At 47.5% G+C, this 19,172-nt stretch overlaps 1 protein-coding gene across 1 annotated transcript in view; it reads right to left on the bottom strand.

Moving 5' to 3' along the window:
* Positions 1-629: 629 nt before the first annotated feature.
* LOC119389651 (DNA repair protein SWI5 homolog) overlaps positions 630-19,172 on the bottom strand; it is a 70,614-nt gene continuing 52,071 nt past the window's right edge. The window contains exon 6 of the mRNA XM_037657011.2: positions 630-950. Within this exon, the coding sequence (XP_037512939.1) occupies positions 862-950 (89 nt within the window). The 3' untranslated portion in view covers positions 630-861. The remainder of the gene's footprint in view (positions 951-19,172) is intronic.

Genomic DNA, 19,172 nt, shown 5'->3' with positions numbered 1-19,172 from the left:
TGACTGGATTCCAAGAGATGGCAAGCGCGTTAGGGGGAGACAGAAAATTAGGTGGGTAGATGAGATTAAGAAGTTTGCAGGTATAACATGGCAGCAGAAAGCACAGGCCCAGGTTGATTGGCGGAACATGGGAAAGGCCTTTGCCCTGCAGTGGGCGTAGACAGGCTGATGATGATGATGATGGCTTAAAGTCCTTGATGGAATTCTGGCATTTATTTTGTGCCTTTTCCAGAACCAGACTCTTTTTGAGCCCTTGGATGGCCTTGTGGCAGTGCACATTGCCAAACTCATTGGTGTACAGGAGTGTTCAAAATTTCCCAGGCGCGCTCCTCAGCCTCGGAACTATTGGCCACACCTGCAACTCCTCGGCACATCCAGTGCAACGACAGTTGACAACTTGTCAGGCAGGAACATTGCAGGAATGACATGTGCTTCCAGTACATAGGTGTCTGAATATGTTGCTCGTACTGGATGCCAGAAATGGAATACACAGGTAAACATACCAGCAAGGCTCTACTGTTATGCTGCACGCTAAAGAAGCATTCAGCTCTAAGCCATCCTTTTCATGCCAACCAGCCTAACTGCAATCTCTCCTAAAGATCATCAAGGTATTCGTACTGACAGTGGGAGCAAGTAAAACACGCAGGCACGTTTATTGAACAGTGTTTTCACTCAGCTTGCTTGAAAAAGCAAATGTGTTAAGCACTTTCCAACTCGGGAAAGCTAAACAAGAAGGAATCCAGCAGTGGACTACTTTTCCAATAGAATATCAAATAAGATGCATTAGGGTTGAGATTTGATCACTGCGCTGTATCCTCCACACACTTATATAAAAACAATTTGTCAAATCAACCAAGACAGTCAGGTGTGTGGTGGCACACTAGTGGGTTCAGTGGTGGGCAGCCCGTAATGCTCCTGCTTGTCCTTTATGGTGACTCCTTCGAGGACCGCTGCAGCACAAAAAAGGAGAAGCGCTAAAATCGGAGCTGTTGTTCACCAGTGCGAGTCAAATAGCCCGTTTGTTACTTTAGAATAGCGCTACAGGAAAACATACAAGAGAACACTGTAATGCTGTTTAAAAAATGACGTTCGTACCAACCAGCTTGCACAGACAGCATTTTAAGCCAAACAAATGACAAGTCACAAGTTTGCTTAACATTAGGGAATTTTTTTTTTTTGTCAGCAATGCACTACTGTTGACAGCAACTTCAAATGGATTTGTTATGGAAGCAATGTACACCAATTACACAACAAATATCCCTTTAGTACTAATAATGGGTATTATTAACTGCTTTATTTCTCACCTTTCAGCTGCAATTGCAAAACTGAAGGCGAGCAGTCGTGGCGTCAAATCTGCTCAGCAGAAATCTCAAGGCTAGCACAGAGGGTGGCGGTTCAGAAGATGATCGCTAAAATGCCAATGCAACAAACATAGTTGTACACATTTTTTTTTACTTGCTGATATAGCAGCAGTTTGGTTTGTTTTGTTCACTTGTTTTGTTTACCCTCCAAGTAAGTTTAACAAAGGTGGCGTAAGGCTGAGACAGATGTACACAACACCTTTGTTGTTCCAGCCGTGCTATGTTTGCCGCAACAAACAGACGCTTACCTTTAGTCGTGGCTGCTAGTGTAACCATGCATTGTGGCTACTGAAAAGGATTGGATTGGAAGCTTTGTTGGCTTGAGTATGCAGTTGCCAGTCGTTCAAGAGCAGCCAGAGGGTCAGACCAAGCCCATTGTAAAATCCTGGCTACGCTCCTGTTGATGAGCTAAACAAACTACAGTTGAACCCCTTTACAAGAGGGCAATTCTTGTCCCTTACATGTCTCTCATAAGCAGGGGACCACGTACCCTATTTTCATATAGGCACACTGGTGTCCCTTATTGTCTGTTACATCTCCTATAAAGGGGTTCAACCAGGGGTGTAGGCAGAAATTTTTTCCGGGGGGGGGGGGGGGCACCTCCTTGATCTGAAGTGGGGGCCGGGCAGGCAGATGGGGTCGAGAGTCATTTTGTGCTCTGTATGTCATGGCAAAAAAAAATTTCGAGGGAGGGGGGGGGGTGCACGGGCCCGGTGTGCCCCCCCCCCCCCCCCCCCCGGCTATGCCACTGGGTTCAAGTGTAACGAAATTCAATGGAATTTCAGGACCTCAAAAAATTGCCGCACTTTAAGGGTTTCCAGGACTGCTCCGTACCCTGTCGTCCAACATACAGTAATAACAATTCGAATTAAAAAGAGCAGATGCCCAAAAACAAATGTTCAAGAGCTTCAGAATTCTTAAATGTACATAAACATGCTTCTGAATGTGACATTAGACTTGTGCCAACAGTGGTTGTGTTTAATTAAACATATTTACCAGAGTAGGAAGAGGGACACATCTGTGTTCAACTGCGAGTGTTTATTAACACAATGATGGTTATTGTGAGTGGCACGTACAAGAATGCTAGCCAGCCAGGTTTGAGCACTGGATGCAGACAAGCGGTCCTCTTCTTGAGGGCATCCATTCAATAATGAAACCTCTCCCTCCTCTGGATCCACCCACTGACAATTGTAGCCTCTTTAAAGTCAAACAAAATGTTGTACAACCTGCCTCTACAGGAGCCCCATTTCTTGCCAAAGAATCAAGGTTACATGCATCAGCACGTCAGATTACTACCCAACAGATTATGGCATTTGACGGTGCATCAAACGGCAGTCATCCGATGCATAAAATGCAAAATCACTGTTACAAGTATGTCACCCAGGAACTAAGGGACAAGGCAGGATTCATTATGTAGGTGTGATGTTTTTAGGTTCTGCTACGTGAGAATACAAGAATGTTGCTTGTGAATGCAAAGCAAATATTAGCAGTGAAGCTCGCCTCGTGCTAGCACGATGATGCAACATGGCCATTCCTTTAATGACGGGCTAAATGGAGAAATTTTCACAGTGCGGTGGTCCATAGACGGCGTTTTACAACTCCACATGTGCAAGTAAGATCTCCCACGAGGCCGTCGAAGAAAATTGCACTGAAAACACGGACAAGGGAAAACGGGATCAATGCCATTTTTCCTTTTTTGGCTGTATATTCAGCACTGTTTCCATCGATGGATAATGAGCTCCCATTCAAACCCTTCTATGTTCTCATAAAGATTGATGAAAGCGCGCCTCCTAACGAGGAAACGTTGAAGTTGTACGAGTCGACTGGGCAACTTGCGCAGTTGTAAGCTCACGTACCAAAGTACATTATACAAGTTACGAATGGAATTACTGCAGGTGGAAGCATTATTGTACAGAGACAGCAAGCGGTCATAAGAAAACTATCTGTTAGCTACATAAAAAGTCCTTTTTGGTTGCCTCTAGAACGTTCCTTTACCCAAGCATTTTCTTTTTTTCCCAAGCTGCACGTTAGACGTACCCCTGTCACGCGACACATATAATGTCATTCACAGCGAATGTGATTAGGTGTTTATGCCATTTTTGTTGCCGCTACACGGGTACAGCAAATGACATTCACAGCTAATGGCATTTGCCCACTGAATGCGTTTTCCAACTCATGCAAGCGCGACATGTACAATCTTGACGACAGGAGCTCAACAAAGAATTACAAAATTAGTATGTGGGATGCCGTGTCGATGGAAGGACGCATCCCAACATAAAACGTAAGAACTGTTTATTAGCGAAGTAGCAGCAGTGGGGCGAGCATACCGACGCTGCGCCCAGTCGGGTAGCGAGGGAATCATCTCTTCCGAGCTTAGCAGCTTGGTTTTATAGCCACCGTTGGTGACGTAAGCCTCCGGTGACGCTGCGGTGGCGCTGTCCCTTATCTGAGGCGTGGTGTAGCATGCAGCCGTGTCATGCCGGCCTAGATAGTGACGAGGCGGAGGCTGCGCCGGTTTGTGCGCACTGTGTCGCCACAAGTAATTTGGTAAGTTACAGCAAAATGTAATCCAAGTTAAGGTCCTTATTAATGACTGTTGTTAACTTTTTGACATACAGTGCAGTAGCTGAAGCATTTTGTGGATATATATATTGCTTGGTGCACGAGACAATCCCACGATCCCACACAGAACTGGCTCCTGCACTGCACGGCATAGAATACTTACTCTAGAGTTTTAGAAGTGTGCACACTGAGCGTGACACACTTCATGTCGCAGCGTCACCTGAAACTTTCCGGCGGGTTGCAGGGCGCAGCTAGCGCACGTTGCTGTTTTGCGCGCAAGAAAAGTCAAGTTACGGTGTGCAACACACGAAACTTCTTTTCATGCGACTTTTCTGTGAGTTGTGAAATAAATTGCTGTCGTTGTGACTGATTTACGGAGGGGTGGGCAATGTTTTAAGCGGCTATGATGAATATGAATGCTCCTGCGTGTAGTTGGGGGCGTTAAAGTTTTTTTTGTCTTGTTGATCGATATGATTTTCAATGCCCTTTCGCCACTGTAGCGATCATAGCGACTTCACTCCCACCTTTTGAGCCCCACTATGCCGAATATAAACAACACCTCATTTTTTTATTTATTTGCTTTCGCATATATGAGCTGGTATGTGTGACTAACGTATCCTTAATGCTTTTTTTTTTCGCCAATCAATAATGAGCGGAATCACTTGGCTTTGTAATAAATGTATCCGCACCGTAATCTTCCATTTTTTTATTTGCACATGTACATCATACAAGGTTACCAAAACTGGTTGGACTCGTAGGCGATATATATTGGTACTATAGTTGCGGGTCCTATGAAGAAAAAAGAAATATCCAGTGATGCTACCGAGGACTTCTGATTTGGAGCAATTTTTGGAGCAGCAAGATTTCCGTTTTGGAGCACTTTGGAGCAGCAAAAATGTTCATCTTGGAGCACTTTGGAGCAGATAATTTTGCACCTGGGAGCACTCTGGAGCAGCAAATTTTACATCCTGGAGTGCAATACAGAAGCATATTGCATTAACATTCAAGCCCCAGAATATTATTATGGGGCTCTTATGAACGCTAGAAATATTTCGATTCATTGCAAATCTCATGGAAAAAATCATCTCAGGAGAACTGCATACTTCACTCGCTAATGAAAAAATAAGGGCTTATGCAGTTGAGTGTTTTGGATTAACCTCTTCGGCGATTATTTTCTACACTAACAAATGAACAGAATGCCGGATCAATAAAATTACATTTTATGAAATAACACTAAGTACATCTATGTGGTTATCAGCAGACGTGGTAGACAAACGCCGTGATTTACAGCAGTGCCTCAATGTCAAAGAGCCACACTGTCCCTAATGCATTCCCCTAAGAAAAATGCAACGCCAAAGCCAGGTTCTTTTTCTTCTCGATCGACGGGTAGATCCTCCCCCTCCCTCTCTGCAAGCTTTCTGCACCTCACCTGGTTTTGCGCTAGCTCCATGATCGACGCACCGATCACGGAAGCAGTGTAAAGCGACAATGTCATGTGATGACGTCATCACGTGACATCACCATATATGACGCCATGATGACGTCACAAGTTTTGACGATCTATCACGTGGTGATGACGCCATCACATGATTATTTTTTGCATCAATCGATTGACGCCGCCGACGGTCAATTTTCGTGTTTGATAAAGCATCTAAGGCTTTCGCATTAATATTGCGTATTGAACGTTAACAGCCTGGCCGTTAACAACCTGGCCTTACATACCGAACTGTCCTCCACCATGTCACCTCTGTGCCATGCGCGAAACAGCTTCGCTTATCATCCACTTCACAGAGTGAAATGGCTCCTCAATTTTTTTTTTTAATTTTTATTGTGATAGCGATTATATGGACACTCTCGGCGGATTTTTGCCGTTGCCATCACCGTAATTTTCCGTATAAAGTCCAAATTAATAACATCACGCGCATTCTAGCCGCGGGTAAAAGCTCGCGAGCACTGGCGACGAACGCAGCTAAAGCGGCCGTCTGTCTCCGTCGCACGGAGAGCGCATGAGATAACATCTTCCCGCATGCGGGCCTGCTGTCGATTGCTCACCAAACAGCGAGGAAACGCTCCGCCCGTCTTTCGTAAGGAGCACGAAGGGACGCCAGAGGAGCGGAGGGGGGGGGGGGAGAGGGGACCGCATAGTTCGGCGGGCGCAGTCGCTTGCGCGCGCGCTATCTCGAGGGATCAAGAGACGGTTCGTAAACTTGCTGTGCTCTCAACGCTTACTTCGCGTTTAGATAACTCAGAGCACGAAAACGCTTCGGTTCCTGGGGCGGCCATATTCCTTTAAAGGGGTCATGAACCACTTTTCCAAGTAATGATCTAATGACCTTAGTATCGGAGTTTACTGCCTCCCGAATCGATTGCCGCAAAAATTTCTCGAATCCGTCAAGAATCAGCGGAGTTACGGGGGTTTGGCGCACGCTCTCAGCGCTTTCTCTTTTCTCGTGCCAACGAGCGCACTGGAAGCGAGACAGGGAGGAATGGCACGGGGGTAAGAAGTTACGTCAGCGCGCGTCATGAAAACGCGATCGCTCTCCCGCTGTGATTCGCATGCGCGAGTGCGGCTACTGTGTAAAGTTAGCAGACTGAGGAGTGCGGCGCGGGCAAGTGGCGGTACCCCGTGGCAAGAAGCGCATCTCATCCGGCTATCGGCCAATAAGCATGCTATGTCTCCGCGACGTCAACGTGCAGACGCCCCGCCCACCGATGAGAGTGAGAACTGGCCTCTGTTTGAAAAGAGGGCGCCTGAGGAAACGGCAACTTCGCGCTCCGCTTGTGGCCTTTACGTGGCGCGCACGACTGTAATATTTTGCAGAGCAGTTCATAGCCGTGTCAGCTTTCCGCAGGTTGTGTTTTTTCAACAAGCCCAATCGGTGCTTCATGACCCCTTTAAACCAGTGTTTTGTTGAGTTACGCGAGATCGAATCCAAAAGAGTTAGCTGCTAGCCTTACTTCGTTTAACAATACAATTTGTTGGTATCGCATTCATTGCTTCACCCTTAAGCGAAACTGAGTTTTTTAAACGTCAGCTATTGACCCTCGAAAGCGAGGGGCGGACGTGTAACATGGCGTAGCCGCTTCACTGTGGGCCATCAGCGACGGGCCCGCTACTGGCAGCTGCGTATTTGTGGCTGCTCCGACGAGGAGATATGCTTTTATTAATGAGATTACATTTTTAAAAAAGCAAGTAAGCAAAAATTAGAATTGGAACCCTAGCACGTGAGCTCGAAAGGGCAGGGCCTTTTAGGAGATATTTACCGCAGAATGATTACAAACTCGGATGTGCTGGTGGAAGGAATTACGAAAGGCTCTTCTGGATGAAGATCCATGAATATATCTGAGGAAAAGTGTCAACGCGTTCCCACCGTTCGCGTGCTCTTCCATAAACGCGAAGCAAGGGAAATTCGATATTGTTCCATATATCTACTGCTAGCGATCCCAGATTTCATTCCGCGATGTCCAGAAACAGAAGCGAGACATTTCAGCGGCACGCATGTAGTTATTACCGAACATTGCTTTTCTTGCGTGCCGTGTGACGCTTGAAACGAGCTATCAGCAGCGTTTCTGGAACAGATGATGTCCGCCGATGAATCCCCGTCGCACTTTCTTGCTACCGATAGGCCTAGACGTCACGAGCCTCTGCGGAGAGCGCGTTTTGCCGTCGAGCCGACTTGCAGAACAGAAGCTGCGTCGACACCGTGCATGGCATCGTGGCTTACTCGGGACGCATGCGCGAGCGCTATTTATTCAGCGGAATAATTCTTGGTCCATGGTTGCGACTTTGGCAGCCCCAAGATCAAGCTGCACATGTTCTGACGCGCCGGCGGTGCGATTGCCGGTGATAGACGCCCCCAAACCCGAGATTTTGGCGCAGTTTGGCGCAATTTTCGTCGATATTATCAGGATGGCGCAGTAAATACAATTTGGCGCAGGAGTGGAATCACTGAATATCTATACATAGTAGTTATTATGAGTACTATCAGCGTAAATGAAACCCGAACAGCGGCAAGTCATCGCGATGGACAGGCGCGCGCATCCGGTTCGGCAGCACTGTGCATATATGCACGCCTGTCCATGGTGATAACTGGACGGCGCGCACTATACCACTGCGAATATTGCCGCTGTTCGGGTTTCATTCGACGCTGATCGTACATAACAAGTAACATACATTACGTGCGTACATATTTATTGCATCGTAGAATTACACCACCTACACTCGACAGCGTCACGTGCTGACCCCCAAACTGGTTTTATTTACACAAAACCCTGCCTATGTATGCGCAAATGCTTGGCGTATCACAATATGGATTAAAAATGCATGCATGGCCACTCGTGGTCAAACAATAAATAGCCAATGATAACGTTGATCTAACTGGAGCATCCCAAAGGGAGCCCAATCCCTGTGGGCCTCCCCCGCTTCCTAATGAGAGCTACTTCAGTCATCCCCCTAAATCCCCTTTTTCTGTACTACATCTCTATCCAGCCCGTTTCACCTGTCAGTAGTTCTATGCTTAGGACTTGAATAGCGAAACAAGCAGCCACGTACCAGAGTTCTTTAGGGTGACTTTTTTAGAGTGGCTATGAGTGACTTCAGTCACTCTTAGCTTCGTTGGGTCCGACTGTTTTTTGTTGTCAAACACTGCCCCAGAAATTTCTCTGCATGTACGCTGCATGCTCTATGTGCACGACCGCCGGAGGCTGTAAAAAGCGCGTCCCTCCCGTCCAGATGCAGCGGCGGGCCGTCTTTGAGACAGTTGCAATTTGCGGATAGACACCGATGCCGATCCTTCAGAAAAACAAGCATCCATAAGTGCAGCAAAGCGGCACGCGTGGTGCCGACAAAGGTCCTTCAAACGAATGAATGGCGTGAACATGCACTGCAGGGCATACACGAATGGAAACAGCAGCTTCTACTACTTGGGTCAGCTTTAAAAAAGCCTAAAAATGCTCGACCCCCTCCTCCCTCTATTTTTTTTTTTTTGTGATTCCTTGTGTCATTGTGGTGGCCCTTTCACCGCCTCCAACTCCACGTTTGTTGATCCCCCCGGAATTACAGCGTAACCAGCGTAACCCCGACTAAGGGGACGCGTTTCACACCCAACAAGAGAAGTTTTCAGGAGAAACTGGCGGCAGCGCCCCTGGCGGGCGCCCAAGCAGTCGGCGCGGAGAGGGCCGTGGCGGCACGGCGCAGGGATATGGCAGTGAGCCCACTGCCCCATTCTATACTCGGCGACAACTTATCTTGACAGTGGAGCGAAGGCTACGGAGGCGGGGCTTCCGCATATTCGTGTTGCTCCGCAAGTAGTGCGGCAGCTTGCGGCTGATTTCGGTTTTGCTCGCTCCCAATTTAGAAAAACATATACACGAAAAATGCGAACGGGGTGACATTTAGATTGTTCAGTGTACATTTTCGTGTCGTAATACTAGTATATTTTTCTTGGAGAGCTAAAGAGCACGTTTGCAGCCGCACACTGGCCAACCACGTCACGGACGCCATGTTTACTTTGGAAAATGGGCATGCTGAAAAGGTGGTGCTGTCTAAGAAATGGAAAGAAAAGGAAAGGATTCTTGCAAAGTGAACAATAACTGTATTTCACCTACGACTTCCCGCAACTGTTTGAGTCTCATAATAAATAAAGCAGCATTTATTTCAGCAAGGCAAATCACGTAATTATCAGTAAACTAAAGTACTATTTTCTGGCGCGGTAGCAGGCATGCGCTTTGGTTCTGTAGCTTCCACAGTGCTGTCAAGAAAAGTTGTCGCCGAGTATAGTACACTGTACTCTAGAGAAAAAGCTGGGCCGCAAGACTGCTGATAGGGTTTACCGCTGACATCTTGGAATGTTGTCATTGTTGCCATCACATTACTTTAAAGATGTGCCAAAATTAGCGCTATACAACGGTCACAATACTCACCATATCAATCCTAAAGAAGCATTTGCACAATTAAAAACGTGCGGATATTGTTTTATGTTTATCTTGAATACTTTTACGAAAGAATACAATGGCTATTTATGCAATTTACTGTGCGCAGAAGGGAGCGTTTGCAGGGTGGTTTACGAGATGGCGCCACCATATCAACATCAACACTCGAGAGTGCTCGAGTGTGTGCTCAGGGCCGATTGCGTGTCGTGTATATCATAGCTGTCATAGGGTCCTGTCGTGTACGTATTCTGTCGCCACGTACCAACAACTCGACTTCATGTGATGGCCTTTTTTCTTTCAAGCTGAAAACTTCAGTGCAAGCCAGGACGGAGAGCAAAGAAGAGATGAGACAACACTGAAAGTAATGTACCAACTAGGCACAACCAAAGTTCTTTTTTAGTATTTTTAACGGCGATAAAACTTCGTGTGCCGTGTAAGTTTAGTTTTGATTGAAGCTTTCGGGTGGCGTCTAGCACTCGCATTCGCCGCTGCATGCTGCCATCGACATTTTTATGCTTTATGGCTCTTTGCGCAAGTCACGAGAAAATAAGGTCACATCCATCGAGGCCATTGTACATTGGACAAACTGCTTAAGACAGGACACTGACCAAGCTACACAAATAGTGCCCCCAGAGGCGCACCTCGAGGAGACTGATAGCCGACTTCTCCATATGTGGGAAGCCAAACAGTCCCTCCAGAAGAGGTGGAAAACCCAAAAATTAAACAGAAGCAGTCCACCGTCAAAATATCCACAAGCTTATCCATGATTACACAGGCACGGAGGAGGAGCTCCTGCGAGAGGTAGCAAACACACATTTCCCAAGCCCCTCCTCAACTACACCCGGATTACACTGGTCAGACAAATGGGACTCTTGACGAAGAATTTTCCGAAGCAGATATTCGTGCAGTACTACACCGCCTTAACACCAAATCTGCTCCTGGTTTTGATTTCATTACGAACAAGACATTATGTAACCTTGACGATGAATCCATTACTCATATTACGGATTACATTAACACATGCTGGACCACAGAACGCTTGCCCCCACAATTGAAAGCTGCAGAGATGATTCTTATCCCCAAACCGGGGAAGCCACTAAACATTGCCAACCATAGACCCATCTCCCTAACTTCCTGTTTGGGCAAACTCATGGAACACGCCTTCCTAGCCCGACTAACAGTTTACCTTGAGGACAATGACATTCTCCCGTACACTATGTTAGGCTTCCGAAGGCACCTTTCATGCCAGGACACCATGCTCCAACTAAAGCACCAAATCATAGACACCACGAACTGCTCAACCAAAGCTATACTAGGTTTAATAACGTCACACACTACAATTCTCCAACAGGTTAACGCCTTAAATCTGGGAACTCGGACATACAGTCGAACACGGATATATCGAATCTACATATTATATATCGAATTTTTGGCTATATCGAACTCGTAAATTATCTCCTTGAAAATCCTTTGTAAAAGTATACAAATTCGCATGTTTATATCGAACGGTATTTTTACCCGCCATCGGACATATCGAACGGCGCGCAAGCTGGAAGGTGCGCTTCGGCACTCGCTGCTCCCCGCAACCTTCGCGGCACCGCGCCTCCGCCGACACCCGAAACGCTCGCAAAACGTGAGGGAGAGAGGGCTCGGACTGTACTCCTGTTGGGCGCATTCTCCAGCTTGCGGAACGGCTTTTTTTTTTCTTCTTTTTTTTCTCTCTCTCTCTAATGCTTTCTCTGCGTTACCATCGGGTCGGAGAGCAGGAACAAAGGAGCCGGCGGCCTCCTCCTTTTGCCTTTTCTTTCTTTTTTTGTTGCTGTTTTGTGAGTTTTGATCAGCCAACCACAGCCCGCGCCATTTGTAATTGCTCAGCCAACCACACCTTGCGCCTTTCGTACATCGCTGCTGCCCTCGCAGGTAGCCGGGTCGCCGGGTAGCCCGGATAGCCATCGCCGCCATCACGACTGATCGCGAGCGCTTTGTTGGTGGAGTCCACTTCCATGAGTTGTCGCATACCACCGCTTTCCTCTTTTGCGTGCGTGCTGTGCGTGCTGCGCAGAGGCGCTGCGGAATGCTTGAATTTTCGACTTCTCATGTAGCAATGGCTAGCGTCAAGAAGCGCAAGAACCTTGACTTTGCGACGAAGTTGAAAGCCATACAGCGTGTTGAGGCGGGCGAAAAAAGTTCGACGGTGGCGGACGACATCAGAATACCACGGAGCACTATGAGCACCTTGTTGAGGAACAGGGCGGATACCAAGGCAAAGGCGGCGGAGCAGCGAACGTCGGGAGCCTGTCGTGTGCGCGCTCCTCACGGGAAAGTAGAAAAGGCACTCTATGTCTGGTTCCCTCTTTCCGGCTGCCGTTCCACCCGAAGTGTCTGCGGACGATTTCGTGGAAGCGGACTGCAATGTTCAGGCTGTTGCGAGCCTCACTGACGAGGACATTGTAGCTGGGGTCGCAGGAACCCAGGATGCCCAGGCCGACAGCTCAAGTGACGAGGAAGATCGTCCGGACGAGGCGGCGGCTACACGTGCGTACTCCGCGGCCGAAGTGGCGGCAGCGTTCGGCTTGATTCGCCATTGTTGCGGTGACATGGAGGGAACTGAGCTGTCGCACCTGGACAGTCTCGATAAGATCGAGGCCAGCGTCTTCAACTTCATTTTGAAGACGCAGAAGCAGGCCAAGATAAGCGATTTTTTTTTCAGGCAAATAAAATGTTCTGTTGCATCGTGTGTGCGGAATTCGTTGTCAATTCTTGAATGCGCCGATTGTAGGTGATCGTCCGCCACTGGTAAGGTCTTGGGGCCTGTATTTTTTTATATCGAACTAATTCGCAATCCCCTTCGAGTTCGATATATCCGTGTTCGACTATATAACTACATTCGCGACTTCCTCACGAACCGACAAGCCGTGGTTAAAGTGGGCCCACTTACATCATCTGAGATATCCATAGGAATCGTGGGAACTCCACAGGGCTCGGAGATATCTCCTATATTATTGAACCTAGCTCTTCTCGGCTTGCCCTCACAGCTGTCAATGATTCCCGGGCTTCATCACAGCATCTATGCCGATGATATTACCCTCAAGATATGTAACGGCAGTGACGGATCTATAGAAGAATAACTACAGGAAGCAGTTAACGTGGTAGAACGATACCTCCACGGGACAGGGCTCTCTTGTTCGGCGGAGATGTCCGAACTCCTCTTATACCGCCCTACACTCAAAGGCAGACCCCCCAAACAGTATAGTCCTACATGCTTATATGCAGACATTACATCTGCTTGTTAAGCAGATGTTCCCCACCCTGAGAACGGCGGATGGACATATCATACCGACAGTCGATAAAATACGGGTTTTGGGATTTCTTATTGAAAGCAAAGGCTCAAATGGTGAGACAATCCGTAAATTAGAAGCTAAAGTCGCGCACACGATGCAACTCATTAAACGAATCACTAACAAACATCAGGGCATGAAAGAAGGAAGTATTCTTCGGCTTACGGGTGAGAAACAGCGCTAAAAAGACGGGACAAGAAAGGACACGAGACGACGGCGCTGACTAACAACCAAATGTGCTTTATTCCTTCAGTCAGCATAAATATACTTCACCCCTAACGTAATGAAAATACAGAAAACTCAGCCTGCGCAGAGGCAGTAGGGCGATCAACGAGACATGAATTCTATCTCCTTCGGAAGGAGGGAAATCGAGGGGAAGCTTACACATGCCTCGCCGCTATTGTAGATGTGATAAGCTTCTGAAATGAGGCGCGCGCGCTCGTCATGGTATTTTGACAAGAAAGTGGTATCGTTAAAAGATGGATGGCAACCGCAACTGTTACAGTGAAGAGATAACTGACTATCTGTAGCTTGTTTTTGAACCTTGTTCAAATGCTCGCGCATGCGGTCATTAGCGCACCGCCCCGTTTGCCCGACATAGTAACGCCCGCAAGAAAGTGGAATCTTGTATACAACTTCTTGACAACATTCAACAAACTTCTGCCTGTGCTTCTTAGTGCATCTCCTTTTCTTCTCTTCTTCTCGGTTGACTTGCTGGCACAGGCTACCAAGCTTATTTTGGGCAGAAAACAACAGCCTAACGCCTGCCCTGCTGACAACTTTCTTGAGATTGTGCGCGACTTTGTGCACGTACGGAATAACCGCAACAGTTTGCTTCGAGTTTTTCTCGGATTGCACAGCAGCTGAGCGCTTGTTTTTAAAGCCTGCTACGAGGCTTTCGGCAATGTTAGTCAAAAGCGTTGCTGGAAAACCTGCGAGCTTCAGGCGTGCTACTTGTGAAAGAAAACTTGCTTCAACTTGGTGGTCACAGGACCTGTCTAGCGCCGCCTTCATGCAAGCTCTTGCAATTCCGCGTTTAACAATCTTCGAGTGCGCAGAGGAAAAAGGGAGAAGGCTCTTTTGAGATCTGGGCGCATAACTCCAACATAAATGGCTATTTGAGAACGAGAGTTCCAAGTCTAAGAAGCGCAGTTTGCTGTCTGAGGGATGCTCAGTGGTAAGTTCAAAAGAACTTAATTCCGTGAGGAACACGTCAAAAATTGTAGCAGCAGCAGGCTGCGCGTCAGAAGGGTTAGTGCTGTAAAAGATTAAAAAGTCATCCACGTATCGCATCACCTTAACCGTGCTCGTCTTACTTAGCTTGCTCTCAAGATTGCGGTCATAGCTAGCTAATAAAATGTCACTAAGAACAGGGGCGATGCAAGAGCCTATGCACACACCTTTCCGCTGTATAAAAAGCTTATCTTCCAAGCAGACAAAGGTGGATCGCATATAAAACTTTAAAAACTCTAAAAACCTGTCCACAGTGATTCCACTTGCGTTTTGAAACCTAAGAGCCCCATATTTGTCAATAGACCGTTTTCACGGAGAGGAGGAGCGTAGCCTCGAACCGGTGTATTTTCACCGCTTTCTCTTTCTCCACCTCGGCCGACCGCTGCCGCTGGTGTGTGCGGATTCCCGAGTTTTGCACTGCGTGGGGTGTGAGAGGTCAGCGTGTTTCCATTTTTCGACGCGCTGAAACAATTGTGCTGCCGCAAATCGAAATGTCGGACGAGAACAGGTCGACAAGCTACCACTGCGCTGTGTTTGGCTGCGGCAACAGCTACGGAAGCCTGAAAGACTGGCAGCCAAGGCATGCGAAGTGCACTATGTTTTTAAATGACTTCGCTTCTCCAGGTCGCACGCCTTCTCCGACAAATAGTATATTATTATATGGGGTGTCTGCACTTATGGCCATTTCTCCAAGTCACCACACCAGCTTGTGATTGTGCTTGGGTGCTGGTACACTTTATCATCTGCATCAAAGAGAACCAATGTCAAGGCTGACGATTAATACACAAAATGTTTGGCCAAGAGTTGTTCTCATGAACCTCTCTGATTTCTATGCTACAGCACATGATTTACAATGGCTGCGGCTAGAAAATGTTTCATCTTAGTGCGTGCAATTTCGAGATTATTGAATGGGCACTTTTCAGTCTACATGACAGAAAGGCCTGCATGACATGTGTTCTTTGGCGTAGGTACGCGTTTCTAACGTTTCGTCGAGAGCACATTCTTTCTCGACTTGTCAATTTGTGACGATAACTGGGGTAGCGTTATGACAACCGCACTTTTTTTTTCGCGCGGCAGTCCTGGGTGTCGTGTATAATCGGCCCACGTTCGTTAAAGCCAGGTCGTTACCTGGACACGTGCGCTTGTCGTAATGCTTCTGAAATACTCGCCAGAAAACAAATTGACATTAATGTTACCAAAAACGAGCGCCCTTTCGGCGTATCGCTAGTGGCGGCGGCTCACGCCGAAGCGAACTCACGCCATGCCACGCTTCCAGATGTGCAACAGGCTTATTTTTATTTTATCATCGGCGTTGTTTCTACGCCGAACTTTGAGCTCACCCGTCGTACTTCTGTTCCTTATCCTGTGCAACGATCAGAGGCCACAAGCTACGACGGCGACACGAATAAACACAGGCATCGGTGTTTGTGCTCCTGTCGTTCCGTGAACATTGTATTGCAACGTGCCAAGCGGAACCAAAATGGTCTGTTAGGGATTAGAGTTACGTTGAACTTGAATAATCACGGCACGGAAACCCGGGAGCCATCTTAAACACTAATCCGCGCACCTAGCGCGCAGCCAGACAATGACCTACGTGTTCGCTCGTCTCCATTTACGTTTCTCCGATTATACTTCGACAGTTGTCCTAAGTGTTAACGCTCTTTTATAGTGATTATTCCAAGAACCTCACCCGGCCAGCTATACCAAAACATACAAAGCAATTACCAATTTACACATGCTGCTTAAGAACTGCATTGGCATTATTCTCATCGTCGGCGCTGCTGCGGGAACGTCTCGTGGGCCGCCGCTGCTTGCTGTTTCAGCCATTTTGAAGCTGCAAGCTTAGCGATTATTTATCAGCGCCTTTACACTCGAAAAGCGTTGCCCTGTTTTGCCCGTGTACCGCGAAGAACAGCAATACCTTGTGAACCAAGCGCATACGCTGCATACACCGCCGCGGAACCCCACACACCGGAAGGGCGGCGAAACGTCGCAGACGATAGACGGCGCTGCGGCGGTGGAGTGCTTTAAAAATGGCAGCCTCCTTGTGAAATTTGTGTATACAGTTGCTAACTTCTGTACACACATCTTCCTGAGGCAACGAATAATATAAGTCCTTGATATCCACGGAAAAGGCACGCACGCCCACTGGACACTCATCCCGGAGAAAGGCAGAAACAGTACCTGGCGTCCTTATGAGGTAGGGGTCGTCGACATCAAGGAGGCACAAAACTTTTGCAGAAACACTCCCACTTCTCGTTGCCAGGTTCCGCGCTCAGAAACAATGGCCCGGAACGGGCACTGTTCCTTGTGGGTCTTGGCGCTGAAGAAGGCCGAAAGGCTGGTCTCTTTGCAGGCCTTTACGGAGGAGACCAGCCTTTCGGCCTTCTGCAGCGCCAAGACCCACAAGGAACAGTGCCCGTTCCGGGCCATTGTTTCTGAGCGCGGAACCTGGCAACGAGAAGTGGGAGTGTTTCTGCAAAAGTTTTTGTGCCTCCTTGATGTCGACGACCCCTACCTCATAAGGACGCCAGGTACTGTTTCTGCCTTTCTCCGGGATGAGTGTCCAGTGGGCGTGCGTGCCTTTTCCGTGGATATCAAGGACTTATATTATTCGTTGCCTCAGGAAGATGTGTGTACAGAAGTTAGCAACTGTATTGACAAATATGGGGCTCTTAGGTTTCAAAACGCAAGTGGAATCACTGTGGACAGGTTTTTAGAGTTTTTAAAGTTTTATATGCGATCCACCTTTGTCTGCTTGGAAGATAAGCTTTTTATACAGCGGAAAGGTGTGTGCATAGGCTCTTGCATCGCCCCTGTTCTTAGTGACATTTTATTAGCTAGCTATGACCGCAATCTTGAGAGCAAGCTAAGTAAGACGAGCACGGTTAAGGTGATGCGATACGTGGATGACTTTTTAATCTTTTACAGCACTAACCCTTCTGACGCGCAGCCTGCTGCTGCTACAATTTTTGACGTGTTCCTCACGGAATTAAGTTCTTTTGAACTTACCACTGAGCATCCCTCAGACAGCAAACTGCGCTTCTTAGACTTGGAACTCTCGTTCTCAAATAGCCATTTATGTTGGAGTTATGCGCCCAGATCTCAAAAGAGCCTTCTCCCTTTTTCCTCTGCGCACTCGAAGATTGTTAAACGCGGAATTGCAAGAGCTTGCATGAAGGCGGCGCTAGACAGGTCCTGTGACCACCAAGTTGAAGCAAGTTTTCTTTCACAAGTAGCACGCCTGAAGCTCGCAGGTTTTCCAGCAACGCTTTTGACTAACATTGCCGAAAGCCTCGTAGCAGGCTTTAAAAACAAGCGCTCAGCTGCTGTGCAATCCGAGAAAAACTCGAAGCAAACTGTTGCGGTTATTCCGTACGTGCACAAAGTCGCGCACAATCTCAAGAAAGTTGTCAGCAGGGCAGGCGTTAGGCTGTTGTTTTCTGCCCAAAATAAGCTTGGTAGCCTGTGCCAGCAAGTCAACCGAGAAGAAGAGAAGAAAAGGAGATGCACTAAGAAGCACAGGCAGAAGTTTGTTGAATGTTGTCAAGAAGTTGTATACAAGATTCCACTTTCTTGCGGGCGTTACTATGTCGGGCAAACGGGGCGGTGCGCTAATGACCGCATGCGCGAGCATTTGAACAAGGTTCAAAAACAAGCTACAGATAGTCAGTTATCTCTTCACTGTAACAGTTGCGGTTGCCATCCATCTTTTAACGATACCACTTTCTTGTCAAAATACCATGACGAGCGCGCGCGCCTCATTTCAGAAGCTTATCACATCTACAATAGCGGCGAGGCATGTGTAAGCTTCCCCTCGATTTCCCTCCTTCCGAAGGAGATAGAATTCATGTCTCGTTGATCGCCCTACTGCCTCTGCGCAGGCTGAGTTTTCTGTATTTTCATTACGTTAGGGGTGAAGTATATTTATGCTGACTGAAGGAATAAAGCACATTTGGTTGTTAGTCAGCGCCGTCGTCTCGTGTCCTTTCTTGTCCCGTCTTTTTAGCGCTGTTTCTCACCCGTAATCATGAACCAACCAGCCCAAATGCGTACCCTTCTACAGTTCTTCGGCTTATCCACTCATTCGTGCTCAGCCATATTACCTATGTCACTGCCTACCACCGATGGTTCGCGGCAGAAAAAACCAAACTCAACGGGCTCATTAGACGAGTTTACAAACAGGCACTAGGGCTTCGGCAGAGTACCAGCACGGAACTCCTTCTCCAACTAGGCCTTCATAACACGCTTGAAGAAATAACTGAAGCACAACAGGTCTCGCAGTACGAGCGCTTGAGCAATACCAAAACAGGCCGCCACATTCTCAACAGTCTTGGCATTTCTTATCCCACACAACACGGTATCAAACACGACATACCATGCGATATCCGTACTAAACTCATAATACCACCATTGCCAAAGAACATGCATCCTGAACACAACAAAGGCAGAAGAATCAGTAGAGCCAGAGCTATGCTCCAAAGCAAGGTCTGGGTACGGGCTAGTTGGTATTCCATTTTTTTTAAATTGTGATCACAGCGCAAAGTAAGACAGGAGACAGAGAGCAACGAAGACGAGCACTGACTTCCAACTAAAATTTTATTGCGAACAACAAGCAATTTATGAAAAAACGACATGCGATAAAAACCGCATATGATAAATGATCGACACCCCCTCCGAAACACGAAGCCAACATGATCAAGCACTCTAAAACACCAAAACGGGAACAGCTTGTCAAAAAGAAACC

Source organism: Rhipicephalus sanguineus, chromosome 1, assembly GCF_013339695.2.
Source record: "Rhipicephalus sanguineus isolate Rsan-2018 chromosome 1, BIME_Rsan_1.4, whole genome shotgun sequence".
NCBI lineage: Eukaryota > Metazoa > Arthropoda > Arachnida > Ixodida > Ixodidae > Rhipicephalus > Rhipicephalus sanguineus.
This window is presented reverse-complemented; position numbering and strand designations above follow the sequence as displayed.